Here is a 15,606-nt window from a genome sequence, read left to right as displayed (position 1 = left end):
TCGTGCCCGTTGCTTCCGGGATAGGCTCCGGACTTCCCGCGACCCAGTAGGATAAGCGGGTTGGAAAATGGATGGATGGATTATGATGAAATAATTTGACTCTTACCCAGAATAACCTTCTGATTAATTTTCTCTGCACATCTGATGCTGTTACTGCATTTTGTCTTTGCCTCTTACATATCATTTTCCTTCGTATCCCAGAAAGTCCAGATGGAGCTGGATGGCATCAAAAAGGACGTGGGCAAGGTGTCCCAGGATGCAGAGGCTCTCCTGGCATCGCCAGAGCAGTCCAGCTCGACGCCAGTGCTGAAATCAGAACTGGACCTCACCCTACAGAAGATGGACCAGGTCTATAGTTTGTCCTCCATATACCTGGAGAAGTGAGTACCACCGGAGCTGTGACGCTGATTTTAAGGTTGTTCTGTGTTAGATGCTTGGCAGTATATGCACCAGCCAAGAAGCTACACTGGAGTTAATCCATGATAGGCCCATCTGCCCCAGCTAAAGACCCCTCCCGTTGTTTTCTTCTCATGTGCAGACTGAAGACCATCGAAGTGGTGATCCGCAGCACGCAAGGCACCGAGGATGTGCTGAAGAAGTATGAGGACCAGCTCCGCAATGTCAACAAAGTGCCAATGGATGTCAAGGAGGTGGAGATGCACCGCTCACAGCTGAAGGTATGCATTACTGGGCCGGGGATGCACCGCTCCCAGCCGAAGGTATGCCTTCCTGGGCCGGGGATGCACCCCCTCCAGCTGAAGGTATGCCTTCCTGGGCCGGGGCATCACAGCCTGGCCTGTAGCAGCCATTTACAGCCCCTCTGCTTCTTATCAGTTTGAATCATGCTTCTTACAAAGTTAAAAGTAGTTAGATGAAGAGAAAAACGTAGAAGGGAGTTTCTGTATGTTTATTGTGCAGGTAGTGAATTATTTGTAGTCTTTGGAAGGGATTTGGCCATGGATGAGTTGCAGCATCTATTTCCATTGCAAATTCAGTTTGCTGTGAATGACCTAGAGAAACTCACCATGTGTTACAAAAGCAGGAATGGAAGTAATGGTCTGTAAAATAAAAATGAAAGTGCCATCTAAGGTCAGCTGTGCTGGTGAATGTGAATCAAGCTGAAACGAGCTGTGTGAGTGAGCATGTGTCTGTCCTGTGTGGGCCTGGCGTCCGAGTCAGGATGTGTCCTGCCCTGCATTCACATCCCAGGAGCTCCGTGCCCAGGCTGGGAAAGTATTTCTTGAACAGAATAACAGATGGATGAGTAACATCATTGCCCCTCTGGTGTAGAAATTACGCGGGGATGCAGAGTCCGAGCAGCCCGCCTTCGACGCCTTGGACTCCGAGCTGCGCAAAGCCTCGGCTGTCAGCGAGCGGCTGTCCCGGCTGCACAGCGAGCGTGATGCGGAGCTGGACCACTACCGCCACCTGCTGGCTAGCCTACAGGAGCGCTGGCAGGCTTTGTTCGCCCAGGTGGACCTACGGCAGCGGGACCTGGAGCAGCTCGGCCGTCAGCTGGGCTACTACCGGCAGAGCTACGACTGGCTGATCCGCTGGATCGCCGACGCCAAGCAGCGGCAGGAGAACATCCAGGCCGTGCCCATCACCGACAGCAAGATCCTGAAGGAGCAGCTGGCCCAGGAGAAGGTGCAGCTGGCGTCGCTGCATGTGCCTTTGGGCTCAGATCATGTGTACTGGCCAGTTAGCTTTAAATGACCAAATGTGATTTCATTTGATTCTGTGTAAAACAGAAACTGCTGGAAGAGATCGAGAAAAACAAAGACAAAGTTGACGAGTGTCAGAAGTACGCCAAGACCTACATTGACACTATCAAGGTAAACTAGCATAATGTGACACGTAAACTAAATAGACCTGTGCGCTCTCCCTCGAGCGATGGTGCTGCATGGAGTATGACCACGACTGCTTTTCACAGGATTACGAGCTGCAGCTGGTGACCTACAGGGCCATTGCAGAGCCATTGTCTCCAATGAAGAAACCCAAGATGGATTCTGCTTCTGACAATATTATCCAGGAGGTAAGGACCCTTTGGCCTGGCACAGTCTGTTATGCTCTGCTTTTATTTGTACTGTTTGGTGTACGATCACACACTATTTGGCTTCTTTCAGGAATTTACATGTAGATATTTACTCAGATCATTAAACGGTCCATGTTTCTGGTTCTCCTGCAATCACAATGCATCCGCAAGAAAAGCAGCCGGCCCGGAATCTGAAGTGTACAGTCCCATAGAAGTAAATCACATCTGTTTGTTTGTCTTAACCTGATAGTACGTGACCCTAAGGACACGGTACAGCGAGCTCATGACTCTGACCAGCCAGTACATCAAGTTCATCACGGACACACAGCGGCGCCTGGAGACCGAGGAGGTGCGTGACCCTCGACGTTCCCGTTCTCTCGGTTTGGTCTGTGGGATGGTCTGGCTTTCCTCTGCTCCGGGGCTTGGTTTGGGCTTCGCGGGTGTTGGTGCCGTGGCGGGGGGGGGGGGGGGGGCACATGGCCAATAGCAGGTGGTGGTGGGGGGGCACATGGCCAATAGCAGGTGGTGGGGGGGGCGCTGTTTTCCCAGCATGTAGCCTGACTGAGCTTGGTGAAAGCAAATCCGACCTGAGGATTTCCCCCATGGTACTCAGATGTTTCCTCAGAAGTTCATGTGCATGATCAGCAGAGCGAGCTGGAGGAAACAATTTAACGTTTGCGTGGCATTTTAGCATTTTCTGTTTGATATACATGCATTTGACCTGGTTTGCCTTGAATAACCCAATACCAAATCAAAACCTTAATGCTTAATTAAGGCGTTCATCCTAAACTGCAGGCTGCAGCTCCAGTCCTACAGAAGTGTACCTTTTGCTAATATGTTGTAGTTTTGGTTGTAAGTCTGCTCAATATCCTTTATTGAGAATATTTTCAAGCTCTAGATGTAAGAAATGACATTAAACTCCTTAGTTTTGGTTCGTAAGCTCTATTGTCTGGTGTTTGTGTTGTTTAGTTTTGGTTAAAGTTGTTGCCCAACCAAATCAACCCTATGCCGATCTAATCTATAGCATTGTGGTCCAGCTAAAAATGAAGCTGCTTTTCTTTGAATAAAAATGCTAAAATGCCAAAGGCAGAGGTTTTCAAAAATCTAAATCCATTTAAGTAGCACACAGTGTTGACTAGTAATTGGTATAATTTTGATGAAGCAGAATGATGCCAGATTGGTATGAAACCATCATGCCACCTTATGAAGGACTGGAGTGGCCGACCCTGGTCTCACACTGTAGAGGAAGCTGATGTGCATTTAGTAGCCAGGCTGCAATATCCATAGTCCCTCCTTCTTTAGCTGTTAGCCAGTCATTGTGTGCATTTTCAGAATAAACAGCTGTATCCGATTCTGTGCTCTGAGCTACTGAGTATGTTTCAGGCTGATAATCCCTTCCCTCAACCTTTTCTTAAATATTTAACACAATTTTCTTTATCCCGTTCTTTCTAATCCTATCTTCTTGCCTTCTTTGCTTCTCTACACTGCTTGCCAGTGCTTTGTCATGATGAATGCTTGTCTTGTTTGGGCGCTAAAGAGGTAAATGATTCCAAAAGCAATTTCTCTATCTCCATGCCACACCCTCATTTAACACCCAGCACGCTGATCTCAGGGGCAGCCTGCATAAACCTTAAAAGCACAAAGTAGCTGTCCTGTAAGAATGCAAAATGGTTAGGCTACTGTCTGCTTGCCTCATGTGTTTGACATCCCATACCGCTGTGCTCGCTGTGTGTCTGGCAGTGCGCTCTGCATCTTTTTCGAACCCGTGTCCCTCTCCTCTGCCCTTATTGCAACAGAATCACTGCCTTAGGATGCGGTGCATCGCTCTCGCACGTAGACCCAGGACACATGAGAGCAACATATCTAGAATAAAAGCTTTAGCACCCATTGTTTTTCCAGCCCATGTCTTCCTCTGTGTTTTTCTTGTTCTTTTTTCCTCGCTGCGCTACTCCTCTGCTCTTTCGTACCAGTCAGATTATTATGTATAGCCTGGGCTCTTCATTTACTGCTCATCTCAAAAGTGACACACCTCAGGTGTGGCGCAAACCAGTCCGATCAATCCATTATTTTTTTTCTCCCAAATGCTATTGCTGTATGATCAAAATGTTTTAAGATGGATGTGGAGTCTCTCTTCCACACATCCCAGCCTTTAACTCCAATCTGTTTGTGTGTGAGTTTCTTTTCTTTATTAATGACAAATAATGAGGCACCTACTTCTTGTCCTGAAGGAAAATCTGCCATATGTCAATGAATATCTATGTCAAAATTATAGCAAGGACACTGCAGAAACCGATTCTGTTTTCATTGCACCTCTTCAATCACAATGCAAAATTTTTAGCTAAACTGCTGACGCGCTTGAAGATATGTGGAGAAATGAAAGCCTCTCGGTGCATCTTGCCATGCTAGATTCCAAGTGCTGTGACTTAATGTCTGTCTCTGTCTTCCATACATTACCTAAATGTAACATGGTCTTGAGTGTCTTATCTAGAAGTCTGACATGTCTTCATATACTGAGTTTCTTCTAGCATGTATGAACCAACACTTGCCTGTCTGTATAATCTAATAACTTACCAGCTTACACATGCATGTGTTTGTAATCAGTGCGTCAGTCTAACATTTAACCCATTGTTCTCTAATTCATTTTTCTTTACCATTTGCTTCCACTAATACAGAAAGCTGCTGAGAAACTTAAGGAGGAAGAGAGGAGAAAAATGGCGGAGATGCAGGCTGAGTTAGAGAAGCAGAAGCAATTAGCTGAGGCTCATGCTAAAGCCATCGCCAAGGCGGAGAAAGAGGCTCAGGAGTTAAAGCTTCGGATGCAAGAGGAGGTCAGCAAGAGGGAGGTTGTTGCTGTGGATGCAGAGAAGCAGAAGCTGAACATCCAGCAGCAACTACATGAGCTAAGGAACCTCTCGGAGCAGCAGATCAACCTCAAGAGCCAACAGGTGGATGATGCCCTACAGTGCCGCACGAAGGTTGAGGAGGAGATACGCATCATCAGACTCCAGCTGGAGACCACCATGAAGCAGAAGACTACGGCTGAGACGGAGCTCCAGCAACTTCGCGACCGAGCGGACGATGCAGAGCGCCTGCGGAAGCTTGCCCAGGAAGAAGCAGAGAAACTCCGCAAGCAGGTCAATGACGAGTCCCAGAAGAAGCGCAAGGCGGAGGATGAGCTGAAGTTAAAGTCAGAAGCAGAAAAAGAGGCTGCTAGGCAAAAGCAGAAGGCCCTGGATGAACTGAACAGGCTGAGGATGCAGGCTGAAGAAGCAGAGCGGCAAATGAAACACGCAGAAGTGGAAAAAGAGAGGCAGATCAAGCTGGCCCACGACGCCGCACAGAAGAGTGCTACTGCTGAACTTCAGAGCAAACGCATGTCTTTTGCCGAGAAGACAACAAAACTGGAGGAGTCACTTAAACAGGAGCACACCACTGTCATTCAGCTGCAGGAGGAGGCGGAACGTCTCAAGAGACAGCAAGAAGATGCCGACAAAGGCAGGGAGGACGCTGAGAAAGAGCTGGAAAAGTGGAGACAGAAAGCCAACGAAGCACTCCGCTTGAGGCTCCAGGCTGAGGAGGAGGCTCACAAGAAGAGCAGAGCTCAGGAAGAGGCAGAGAAGCAGAAGGAGGAGGCTGAGCGTGAAGCTAAGAGGAGAGCCAAGGCCGAGGAGTCTGCACTGAAGCAGAAGGAGATGGCCGAGCAGGAACTGGAGAAACAGCGCAAGCTGGCTGAAGGCACAGCCCAGCAGAAACTTTCCGCTGAACAAGAACTTATCCGTCTGAGAGCCGACTTTGACCATGCTGAACAGCAAAGGTCAGTGCTCGAAGACGAACTCTACCGCCTTAAAAATGAAGTCAGTGCTGCTGAACAACAGAGGAAGCAGCTCGAGGACGAGCTTTCCAAAATGAGGAGCGAAATGGAAATTCTTCTGCAGCTGAAGGCTAAGGCTGAGAAGGAGACCATGTCCAACACTGAAAAGAGCAAGCAGCTCCTAGAAGCCGAGGCGACAAAGATGAGGGATCTGGCGGAGGAGGCATCCAAACTGCGGTCTATTGCCGAAGAAGCAAAGAGACAACGGCAAATTGCTGAAGAAGAAGCTGCCAGACAGAGAGCAGAAGCTGAGAGAATCCTGAAAGAGAAACTAGCTGCCATCAATGAGGCTACTCGACTTAAAACCGAAGCTGAAATCGCCCTCAAAGAGAAGGAGGCAGAGAACGAGAGATTGAGAAGACAAGCTGAAGATGAAACTTATCAGAGAAAGGCTCTCGAGGACCAAGCAACTCAGCACAAGCAAGATATTGAGGAAAAGATTAACCAGCTCAAGAAATCCTCTGACACTGAATTAGAAAGACAGAAACAAATCGTAGAAGAAACCCTCAAACAAAGGAGGGTTGTGGAGGAGGAGATCCGTATCCTTAAACTTAATTTTGAGAAGGCCTCTTCTGGCAAACTAGACTTGGAGCTGGAGCTGAACAAACTGAAGAACATTGCCGAAGAAACTCAACAAAGCAAGATCCAGACGGAGAAGGAGGCAGAGAAGCTCCGCAAGCTGGTCCTGGAAGAAGAAAGCAGAAGGAAGGAAGCAGAAGAGAAAGTAAGAAAGATCGCTGCTGCCGAAGAAGAAGCTGCACGCCAGCGTAAGCTAGCCCAGGAGGAAGTGGAGCGCTTAAAGAAGAGAGCAACTGAAGCTCACAAGCAAAAGGAGGAAGCTGACAAAGAAGCTGAGAAGCAGATCCTTTTGGCCAAAGAGGCTGCACATAAGTGCACTGCAGCAGAACACCAGGTCCAAAGTGTGCTCGTTCAGCAGAAGGAGGACAGCCTAGTTCAGAACAAGCTGAAAGAGGAATTTGAAAAAGCCAGAAGGCTTGCCCAGGAAGCAGAGGAGGCCAAGGAGAAAGCTGAAAGGGAAGCTGCTCTCCTTCGCCAGCAGGCAGAGGATGCTGAGCGCCAGAAGCAAGCTGCAGAGGCGGAAGCTACTAAACAGGCTAAAGCACAGGAGGATGCGGAGCGACTGAGAAAGGAGGCTGAACTCGAGGCTGCTAAGCGAGGCCAAGCTGAGGCAGCAGCTGTGAAACAAAAAGAACAGGCGGACTCTGAGATGGCAAAGCACAAACAGATTGCAGAGCAGACACTAAAACAAAAGTCTCAAGTCGAACAGGAACTGACTAAGGTCAAGCTGCAGCTGGATGAGACAGACAAGCAAAAGTCTTTCTTGGATGAAGAGCATCATCGCCTCAAAGATGAGGTCACTGACGCAATGAAGCAGAAGGCCCAGGTGGAGGAAGAGCTGTTCAAAGTCAAGATCCAGATGGAGGAACTGGTCAAACTGAAACTCAGAATTGAGGAGGAAAACCAGCGCCTGATCAAAAGAGACAATGACAACACTGAGAAGTTTTTGGCTGAGGAAGCAGAGAATATGAAGAAGCTGGCAGAACAAGCTGCTCGACTCAGTGTAGAGGCCCAGGAGGCTGCCCGTATGAGGCAGATCGCAGAGTCTGACCTTGCCCAGCAGAGGGCACTTGCAGAGAAGATGATGAAGGAGAAAATGCAAGCCATCCAAGAGGCCTCAAAACTGAGAGCAGAGGCAGACATGCTTCAGAAACAAAAGGACCAGGCTCAGGAGCAGGCTCAGAAGCTGTTGGAGGACAAGCAGCTGATGCAACAGCGCTTACAGGAGGAGACCGAGGGCTTTCAGAAATCCCTGGAAGCTGAACGCAAGCGACAGCTGATGATCACCGCTGAGGCCGAGGAACTGAAACTCAGGGTGACTTTGCTGAGCGACGCACAGTCAAAAGCAGAGGAGGAAGCCAAAAAGTTCAGGAAGCAGGCGGATGACATCAGCGCTCGTCTGCATGAGACCGAGCTGTTGAATAAAGGAAAGTTCCATGTCGTAGAAAAACTAGAGGTCCAAAGACTGCAGAGTAGCAAAGAAGCTGATGAACTACGAAAAGCCATTTCTGAGCTTGAAAAGGAAAAGGATAAACTGAAAAGGGAGGCTGCAGAGTTACAAAATAAGTCAAAGGAGGTATTATTTCCAACATTCTATTATGAGTGTCATTTATGCTCTTTTAACAGTCTTTCCTACTAACTTAACTATGACTGATGAAGTTCACTGTAACATTCGGTACATTCTACATAAGCTTTATATTATAATGGAAATAATTTTTAGCTACTGAATATTCCTGATTTTCATATAAAATTTATTATTTTCATTATCGAATTAATGCTCATTAGCGACCAGCTGGTCCCATCTTACCACCCATATCAATGGGTATTTTGCCAAAGTTATGCATTAATTGAATAATTATTTATTCCTTTTTTACAGATGGCTAATGCTCAGCAGGAACAAATTGAGCATGAGATGATAATCCTTCAGAAGACCTTCACAACAGAGAAGGAGATGTTGCTCCAAAAGGAGAAGCTTATCGAAGAGGAGAAAAAGAGGCTGGAAAAACAGTTTGAAGAGGAAGTTAAAAAAGCGAGAACCCTCAAGGATGAACAAGAGCATCAAAGAAAAGCTATGGAGGAGGAGAAGAGAAAACTTCAGAAGAACTTGGATGCTGCTCTCAAGAAGCAAACAGATGCAGAAGAAGAAATGCGCAATAAGCAGAAGGAGATGAAGGAGCTTGAAAAGAAGCGGTTAGAGCAGGAGAAGCTGCTGGCTGAGGAGAACAAGAACCTCCGTGAAAAACTGCAAAAGCTTCAGGTTGCTGAAAAACCAGCAGTAGCGCATACAAGGGAGATTCAAATCCAAACAGAATTTGTCCCTGAAACAGAACTGGTTTTTGCAACGTCAGTGGGAACATCAAAGGAGATTTTCAATGGCCAGAGTGGCAGGGATGATGTGGACAGGAATGGAGTCTCACCGCTGGCATTTGAGGGAATCCGGGAGAGGGTCCCTGCAAGCAGGCTGTATGACATTGGCTTGTTGAGCAAAAAGGACTTTGATAAGTTAAATAAGGGAAAAACTACTGTGCAGGAGCTCAGCCAGGATGAAACCCTGAGGAAGTACCTTAGAGGTACCAACTGCATTGGAGGAGTCTTAGTCAAACCTAACCAAAAGATGAGCATCTATCAAGCTATGAAAGAGAACAAAATCACCCCTGGCACTGCACTGGTACTTCTGGAAGCTCAGGCAGCCTCTGGGTATATAATTGACCCAGTGAAGAATAAGCAGCTTACTGTCAATGAAGCTGTAAAGGAGGGACTAATTGGGCCTGAACTGCATAATAATATGCTCTCCGCTGAACGAGCAGTCACTGGTTACAAGGACCCATATACTGGTGGAAAAATCTCCCTCTTTGAAGCCATGAAAAAAGGTTTGATTGTGGAAAACCATGGCATTAGACTGCTTGAAGCTCAATTAGCTACTGGTGGAATCATCGACCCAGTTCATAGCCATCGTGTGCCTACTGAGACAGCCTATAAGCAAGGTCAATTTGATGCGCAGCTGAACAAAATTCTATTAGATCCTACAGATGACACAAAAGGGTTCTTTGATCCAAACACTAAGGAAAATCTGACTTACTTACAGCTTTTGGAAAGGTGCACAGGAGACCCAGAAACTGGCCTGTTACTACTACCCATTACAGAGAAGGCTGCTCTAAGTGATAGAACATACACTGATGAGGAAACAAAAGATGTCTTCAGCAAGACCACTGTATCAGTTCCATTTGGAAGGTTCAAGGGAAAGAACATCACCATTTGGGAAATTATCAACTCGGAGTATTTCACTGAGGAACAAAGGAAAGATCTAATCCGACAGTACAGGACAGGGAAAATCACTGTGGAAAAAATCATCAAGATTGTTATTACTGTGGTAGAAGACAAAGAGAAAAAGAAAGAAATTGAATTTGACGGACTCAGGGGGCCTGTTCCTGCTACTGAACTTCTGGATTGCAAGATCATTGACAAAGACTTATACAACAAACTCCACAAGGGCAATAAGTCAGTTAAAGAAGTGTCTGAGCTGGAGCCAGTAAAGAAAGCACTGAAAGGTGCTAACGGTATAGCTGGAGTGTTCATCGAGTCAACGAAGGAGAAGATGCCATTCTATCAAGCCATGAAAAAAGACATTTTGAGTCCAGGCCCAGCTTTGAATCTTTTGGAGGCACAAGCTGGAACTGGGTTTATCATTGACCCAGTGAAAAATCAAAAGTTGACTGTTGATGAAGCTGTAAAAGAAGGTCTTGTTGGCCCTGAGCTTCACGAAAAGTTGCGTTCTGCAGAGAGAGCTGTCGCTGGCTACAAAGATCCCTACACCGGGAAAACTGTTTCTTTATTTGAAGCTATGAAGAAGGAACTCATTATCAGGGACCAAGGCATTCGTTTGCTGGAAGCTCAGCTGGCCACTGGTGGCATCATTGACCCGGTAAAAAGCTATCGTATCCCACATGATGTTGCCTGCAAGCGGGGATATTTTGATGATGAAATAAACCAGATTCTGAGCAAGCCAACTGATGACACAAAGGGGTTTTTTGACCCCAACACCCAGGAAAATGTCACATACTCACAGCTCCAGGAAAGGTGCATCACTGACAAGGAGACTGGTCTTCAGCTTCTGCCTCTGTCTGAGAAAGCCATCAATGCAAAAGACTTTCAGTCTTACACAGATGTACAAACTAAAGAGGCTTTCAACCAGGCAAGCATAGAAATGTCATCTGGACCATTCAAGGGAAGGAAAGTAACTATTTGGGAGCTCATCAACTCTGAGTATCTAACAGAGGAACAGAGACTTGAGCTGATCAGGCAATACAAATCTGGCAAGGTGACAATTGAAAAAATCATTAAGATTGTCATCACCATCATCGATGAGAAGGAAACAAAGAAAAATGAACAGGTCACTTTCAAGGGACTCAGAGGTTCTGTCCCAGCAAGATCGTTGCTTGACTCCCAGATAATTGATAAAACTACATTTGAAAAGCTGCAGCAAGGCAGAACGTGCCCAAAAGATGTTGCTGAATTTGACAAGGTTAAAAATTATTTGCAGGGCACTGACTGCATTGCTGGCATCTACATTGAACCAACCAAAGAAAAGATGAGCATTTACCAAGCAATGAAGAAGAAATTGCTAAGACACAACACAGGCCTCGTACTTCTTGAAGCGCAAGCAGCTACTGGATTTATTGTGGATCTGATCACAAATCAGCTGCTGACTGTGGATGAGGCTGTAAAGGCAGGCACCGTTGGCCCTGAGCTTCATGAAAAACTTCTTTCAGCTGAAAAAGCCGTAACTGGCTACAATGACCCCTACACAGGTAACAAGATCTCCCTCTTCCAAGCTATGCAGAAAGACTTCATCTTGAAGGAGCATGCTGTGCCTCTTCTCGAAGCTCAGATTGCTACTGGAGGAATCATTGATCCTGTAAATAGTCACAGGGTGCCTATGGAGGTAGCCTATGAGCGTGGCTATCTCAGCAAACCGATGTTTAAGATTCTGTCCGAGCCAACAAATGACACCAAGGCATTCACTGACCCCAACACAGAGGAAAGTGTCACTTACAAACAGCTAAAGGAGAAGTGCATGAGAGATCCTGGAACAGGATTCTGTTTATTACGCCTTTCAAAACCAGAGTCCCCCACAGTGGTGGAGAAGACTTACCTGTACACTGAGGAACAAACTCAGAAGGACTTAGCTGACACTAAAGTAGATATCCCACTTGGAGGTCATTCTGGACAGTCAATGTCTCTGTGGGATATCATGAACTCAGATATGCTCCCTGAAGAAGAAAGACTTAAACTCCTTGACGAATATCGGTCTGGAAAAATCACAAAGGAACGAATGATCATCATAATTATAGAAATAATTGAGCAAAGGGAAATCATCAGGGGTGGGCATACTGCATCTTGCGACGTAATCAGACGAAGAGTTACCATTGAGGAACTATATAACGCTCACATTATTGACTTGGAAACTTACAATCTGCTGAAGCAAGAGAAAATAACCATTCGAGAAGTCATGGAAATGCAGACAGTGAAACAGTATCTTTTTGGCACTGGCAGCATTGCTGGGGTTTTGTCTGATGCCTCCAACCGAATCAGTATCTATCAGGCTATGAAGAGAGGACTAATGAAACCTGAAATTGCTGTTAGTCTTCTGGAAGCTCAAGCAGCAACAGGGTTTATGGTTGATCCAGTCAGGAATGAAATGTTAACTGTTGATGAGGCTGTCCGCAAAGGTGTTGTTGGTCCAGAGCTCCATGACAAACTTCTCTCTGCTGAGAGAGCTGTCACTGGTTATAAGGATCCTTACAGTGGTAAAATTATCTCTCTGTTCCAAGCAATGAAGAAAGACCTGCTTCCTGAGGAATATGCTCTAAAACTGCTGGAAGCACAGGTAGCCACAGGTGGCCTCGTGGATCCAGAATTCTACTTCCACCTTCCCACTGATGTTGCCATGCAGCGTGGATACATTAATAAAGAAATCAATGAAAAGCTTTCAGGAGATGTTAAGGGTTATACTGACCCTGTCACAGAAGAGAAACTATCATATGCCCAACTGCTTAAGAGGTGCAGAATTGACAAGGGCACTGGATTGCGAATGCTGTCACTAGCAGACAGAAGATTACTGTTCAAGGGTCTTAGGAAGCAGATCACTATAGAAGAATTGATACGCTCCCAGATCATTGACCAAAAGACAGTCACAGAACTAAATGAAGGCCTTGTTACAATTGAGGAAGTCAGCAAGGGGCTCCAGAAATATCTTGAAGGCACAAGTTGTATTGCTGGTGTATTTATTGAATCTACAAAGGAACGTTTGTCTGTTTATCAAGCAATGAAAAAGAATTTGATCAGACCTGGAACCGCTTTTGAACTGCTGGAAGCTCAGGCAGCCACAGGATATGTCATTGACCCAATTAAGGCCCTAAAGCTGACTGTAAATGACGCTGTCAGGATGGGAATTGTGGGACCAGAGTTCAGAGACAAACTTCTCGCCGCTGAGCGTGCTGTTACAGGTTACAGAGACCCATATACTGGAAAGACCATCTCTTTATTCCAGGCTATGAAAAAAGGTCTCATTTTGAAAGATCATGGAATTCGCCTTCTGGAAGCTCAGATTGCCACTGGCGGCATCATTGATCCAGAGGAAAGTCATCGACTTCCAGTAGAGGTGGCCTACAACCGTGGCCTCTTTGATGAAGAGATGAATGAAATTCTCTCTGATCCATCTGACGACACCAAGGGATTCTTTGACCCAAATACTGAGGAGAACCTCACCTACTTAGGGCTGATGGAGAGGTGCATTACAGACCCAGAAACAAGCCTCGTTCTCCTGCTTCTGAAGGACAAGAAGCGAGAGAGGAAGACATCATCCAAGTCATCTGTTCGCAAACGCAGAGTAGTCATTGTAGATCCCGAGTCTGGCAAAGAGATGTCGGTGTATGAGGCATACCGCAAAGGACTTATTGACCATCAGACCTACCTGGAACTTGCAGAGCAGGAATGTGAATGGGAGGAAATCACCACTACCTCCTCTGATGGGACTGTGAAATCCATGATCATTGACAGAAGGTCTGGACGACAATATGACATAGATGACGCTATTTCAAGAGGCCTCATTGATCAGTCTGCTATGGATCAGTATCGTTCTGGCACTCTTTCCATCACAGAATTTGCTGACATGTTGTCTGGTACCATGAGTGGATTCCGATCCCGTTCATCCTCATTTGGATCCACTTCTTCCTATCCCATGAGTCCACTCCCATCCATCAAGACCCCAACAACAGTATGGAATGATCCAACTGAGGAAACAGGCCCAGTGGCTGGAATCCTGGATACAGACACTTTAGAGAAGGTGTCCATAACTGAAGCTATGCATCGAAACATTTTAGACAACATCTCTGGTCAAAGACTACTGGAAGCCCAAGCATGTACTGGTGGTATCATTGATCCCACCACAGGGGAGACATTCTCTGTTGCTGATGCAGTGAGCAAAAACCTTGTTGATAAGATAATGGTTGATCGCCTCAACCTGGCTCAGAAAGCTTTCAATGGATTTGAAGATCCTAGAACCAAGACTAAAATGTCTGCTGCTCAGGCCTTGAAAAAAGGATGGCTTTATTATGAAGCTGGCCAGCGTTTCCTTGAGGTCCAGTACCTCACTGGAGGATTAATTGAACCTGATGTTTCTGGCAGAGTCTCACTAGATGAAGCTATCAAAAAGGGCACTTTGGACACACGTACCGCCCAGAAGCTGCGAGACGTGAGCAGCTATAACAAATACCTGACCTGCCCCAAAACCAAACTGAAGATCTCCTACAAAGATGCCATGGACAGAAGCATGGTTGAAGAGGGATCTGGCTTGCATCTTCTGGAGGCATGCTCGCAATCCAGCAAAGGTCTCTACAGCCCCTACAATGCCAGTGGTGCTGGGTCAGCAGTGGGTTCCCGGAGTGGATCAAGAACAGGGTCTAGACAAGGCTCAAGACGAGGAAGCTTTGATGCTACTGGCTCTGGTTTCACCATGAACTTGTCGTCCTCCTCCTACAGCTCTTCATCCTACAGCCGCCGATACTAAGCCAAGCCATTGCATTAGTTATCATGAACAAGGCCTTGAAGAACAACAAACCTTTGCAACAATGCTTCCAATCCGCTTGTCAGCTTTTTAATTTATAGGAAAAATATTCTGCTCTGCATGTGGTTGCATTAAATCATATTGCATTAATGCTGGATGTAGTTATATATAAAGATCTCACTTAATTCAGTGTATATTCAGAATGATTCTTTGAGGGCTTATTTTGTATTCTGAGATAAATCTAATTTCTATTATTCTGTTTATTTGTGCAACAAAGTGCATATTTGTAAGATCCTTGAACTCATTTAATATGTTTTGAATTGCTCAGTTTAACACTTTGTTGGTGTCAAGTAACACTATTTCGTGTTGTATATTATGATTAACACTACATATAAGGAATTTTCCAGAAAGTTATATCTGAAAGAATTCTGACAGAAGTATATAAAAACAAAAGTATTTTTTCATATTGTTTTCTGGGTTTAGTTTAAGAGACGTATTCATAGGACATGCCAACACAGAATTAAAAGTGATGCTGTTTACCCGAATTAAAAATATACATATGGCTTTATTCTCTGTACATGTATAGATATTTGATCTGAGATATTTTATAGGGCAAAGGCTTTCCAGCAAAACATAACTAATGACTAGCTTGCTGTCTGCAGAGCAGAATAAAGATAACAAATTTTTATCACTGGAATAAAAATGCTTCAAGATGCCACAATGGAAAGTCTTTTTGTTTGTTCAACCACCCTGCATTGCATAGATCAGTATAATCATTTCCCAGCTCAAAGTATCTGCATTAATACTCACCACAGAACCCTGGTACCACCAAGACACCTCAGATGAATGGAAAACTCCAGCAAATATTTTTGACTGAAAAACTATTATTTTTTTCTGGCCTGGTCCACTCTATCCACCCTCAAAAACTTTGTGTCAAGAAATCCTAAATGGTATCAGCTGAAGATTTTGAGATGACCTCAGAAGACTCCTGATTCCACCGAGAGAAAAGCTTCTAATACCTACATGCACAGACACTGAGAGTTATGCATAAGTCAT

The 15,606-nt window shown here is 45.6% G+C and overlaps 1 protein-coding gene across 24 annotated transcripts in view; it reads left to right on the top strand.

Moving 5' to 3' along the window:
- The window catches only part of LOC111845609 (plectin-like), a 127,992-nt gene extending 112,416 nt beyond the window's left edge, over nucleotides 1-15,576 (top strand). For 22 of the 24 annotated variants that reach the window (XM_023815228.2, XM_023815219.2, XM_023815323.2 and 19 more), the window contains 8 exons: nucleotides 202-380; nucleotides 539-677; nucleotides 1,291-1,647; nucleotides 1,752-1,835; nucleotides 1,934-2,035; nucleotides 2,286-2,384; nucleotides 4,708-8,061; nucleotides 8,362-15,576. In XM_023815228.2, coding sequence (XP_023670996.2) covers nucleotides 202-380; nucleotides 539-677; nucleotides 1,291-1,647; nucleotides 1,752-1,835; nucleotides 1,934-2,035; nucleotides 2,286-2,384; nucleotides 4,708-8,061; nucleotides 8,362-14,553 — 10,506 coding nt within the window. In that variant the 3' untranslated portion in view covers nucleotides 14,554-15,576. The remainder of the gene's footprint in view (nucleotides 1-201; nucleotides 381-538; nucleotides 678-1,290; nucleotides 1,648-1,751; nucleotides 1,836-1,933; nucleotides 2,036-2,285; nucleotides 2,385-4,707; nucleotides 8,062-8,361) is intronic. The other 2 variants (XM_072716915.1, XM_072716914.1) reach the window with 1 other exon arrangement.
- The last annotated feature ends 30 nt before the right edge of the window (nucleotides 15,577-15,606 follow it).

This window comes from Paramormyrops kingsleyae, chromosome 9, assembly GCF_048594095.1.
Source record: "Paramormyrops kingsleyae isolate MSU_618 chromosome 9, PKINGS_0.4, whole genome shotgun sequence".
In the NCBI taxonomy this organism is placed as follows: Eukaryota; Metazoa; Chordata; class Actinopteri; order Osteoglossiformes; family Mormyridae; genus Paramormyrops; species Paramormyrops kingsleyae.
This window is presented reverse-complemented; position numbering and strand designations above follow the sequence as displayed.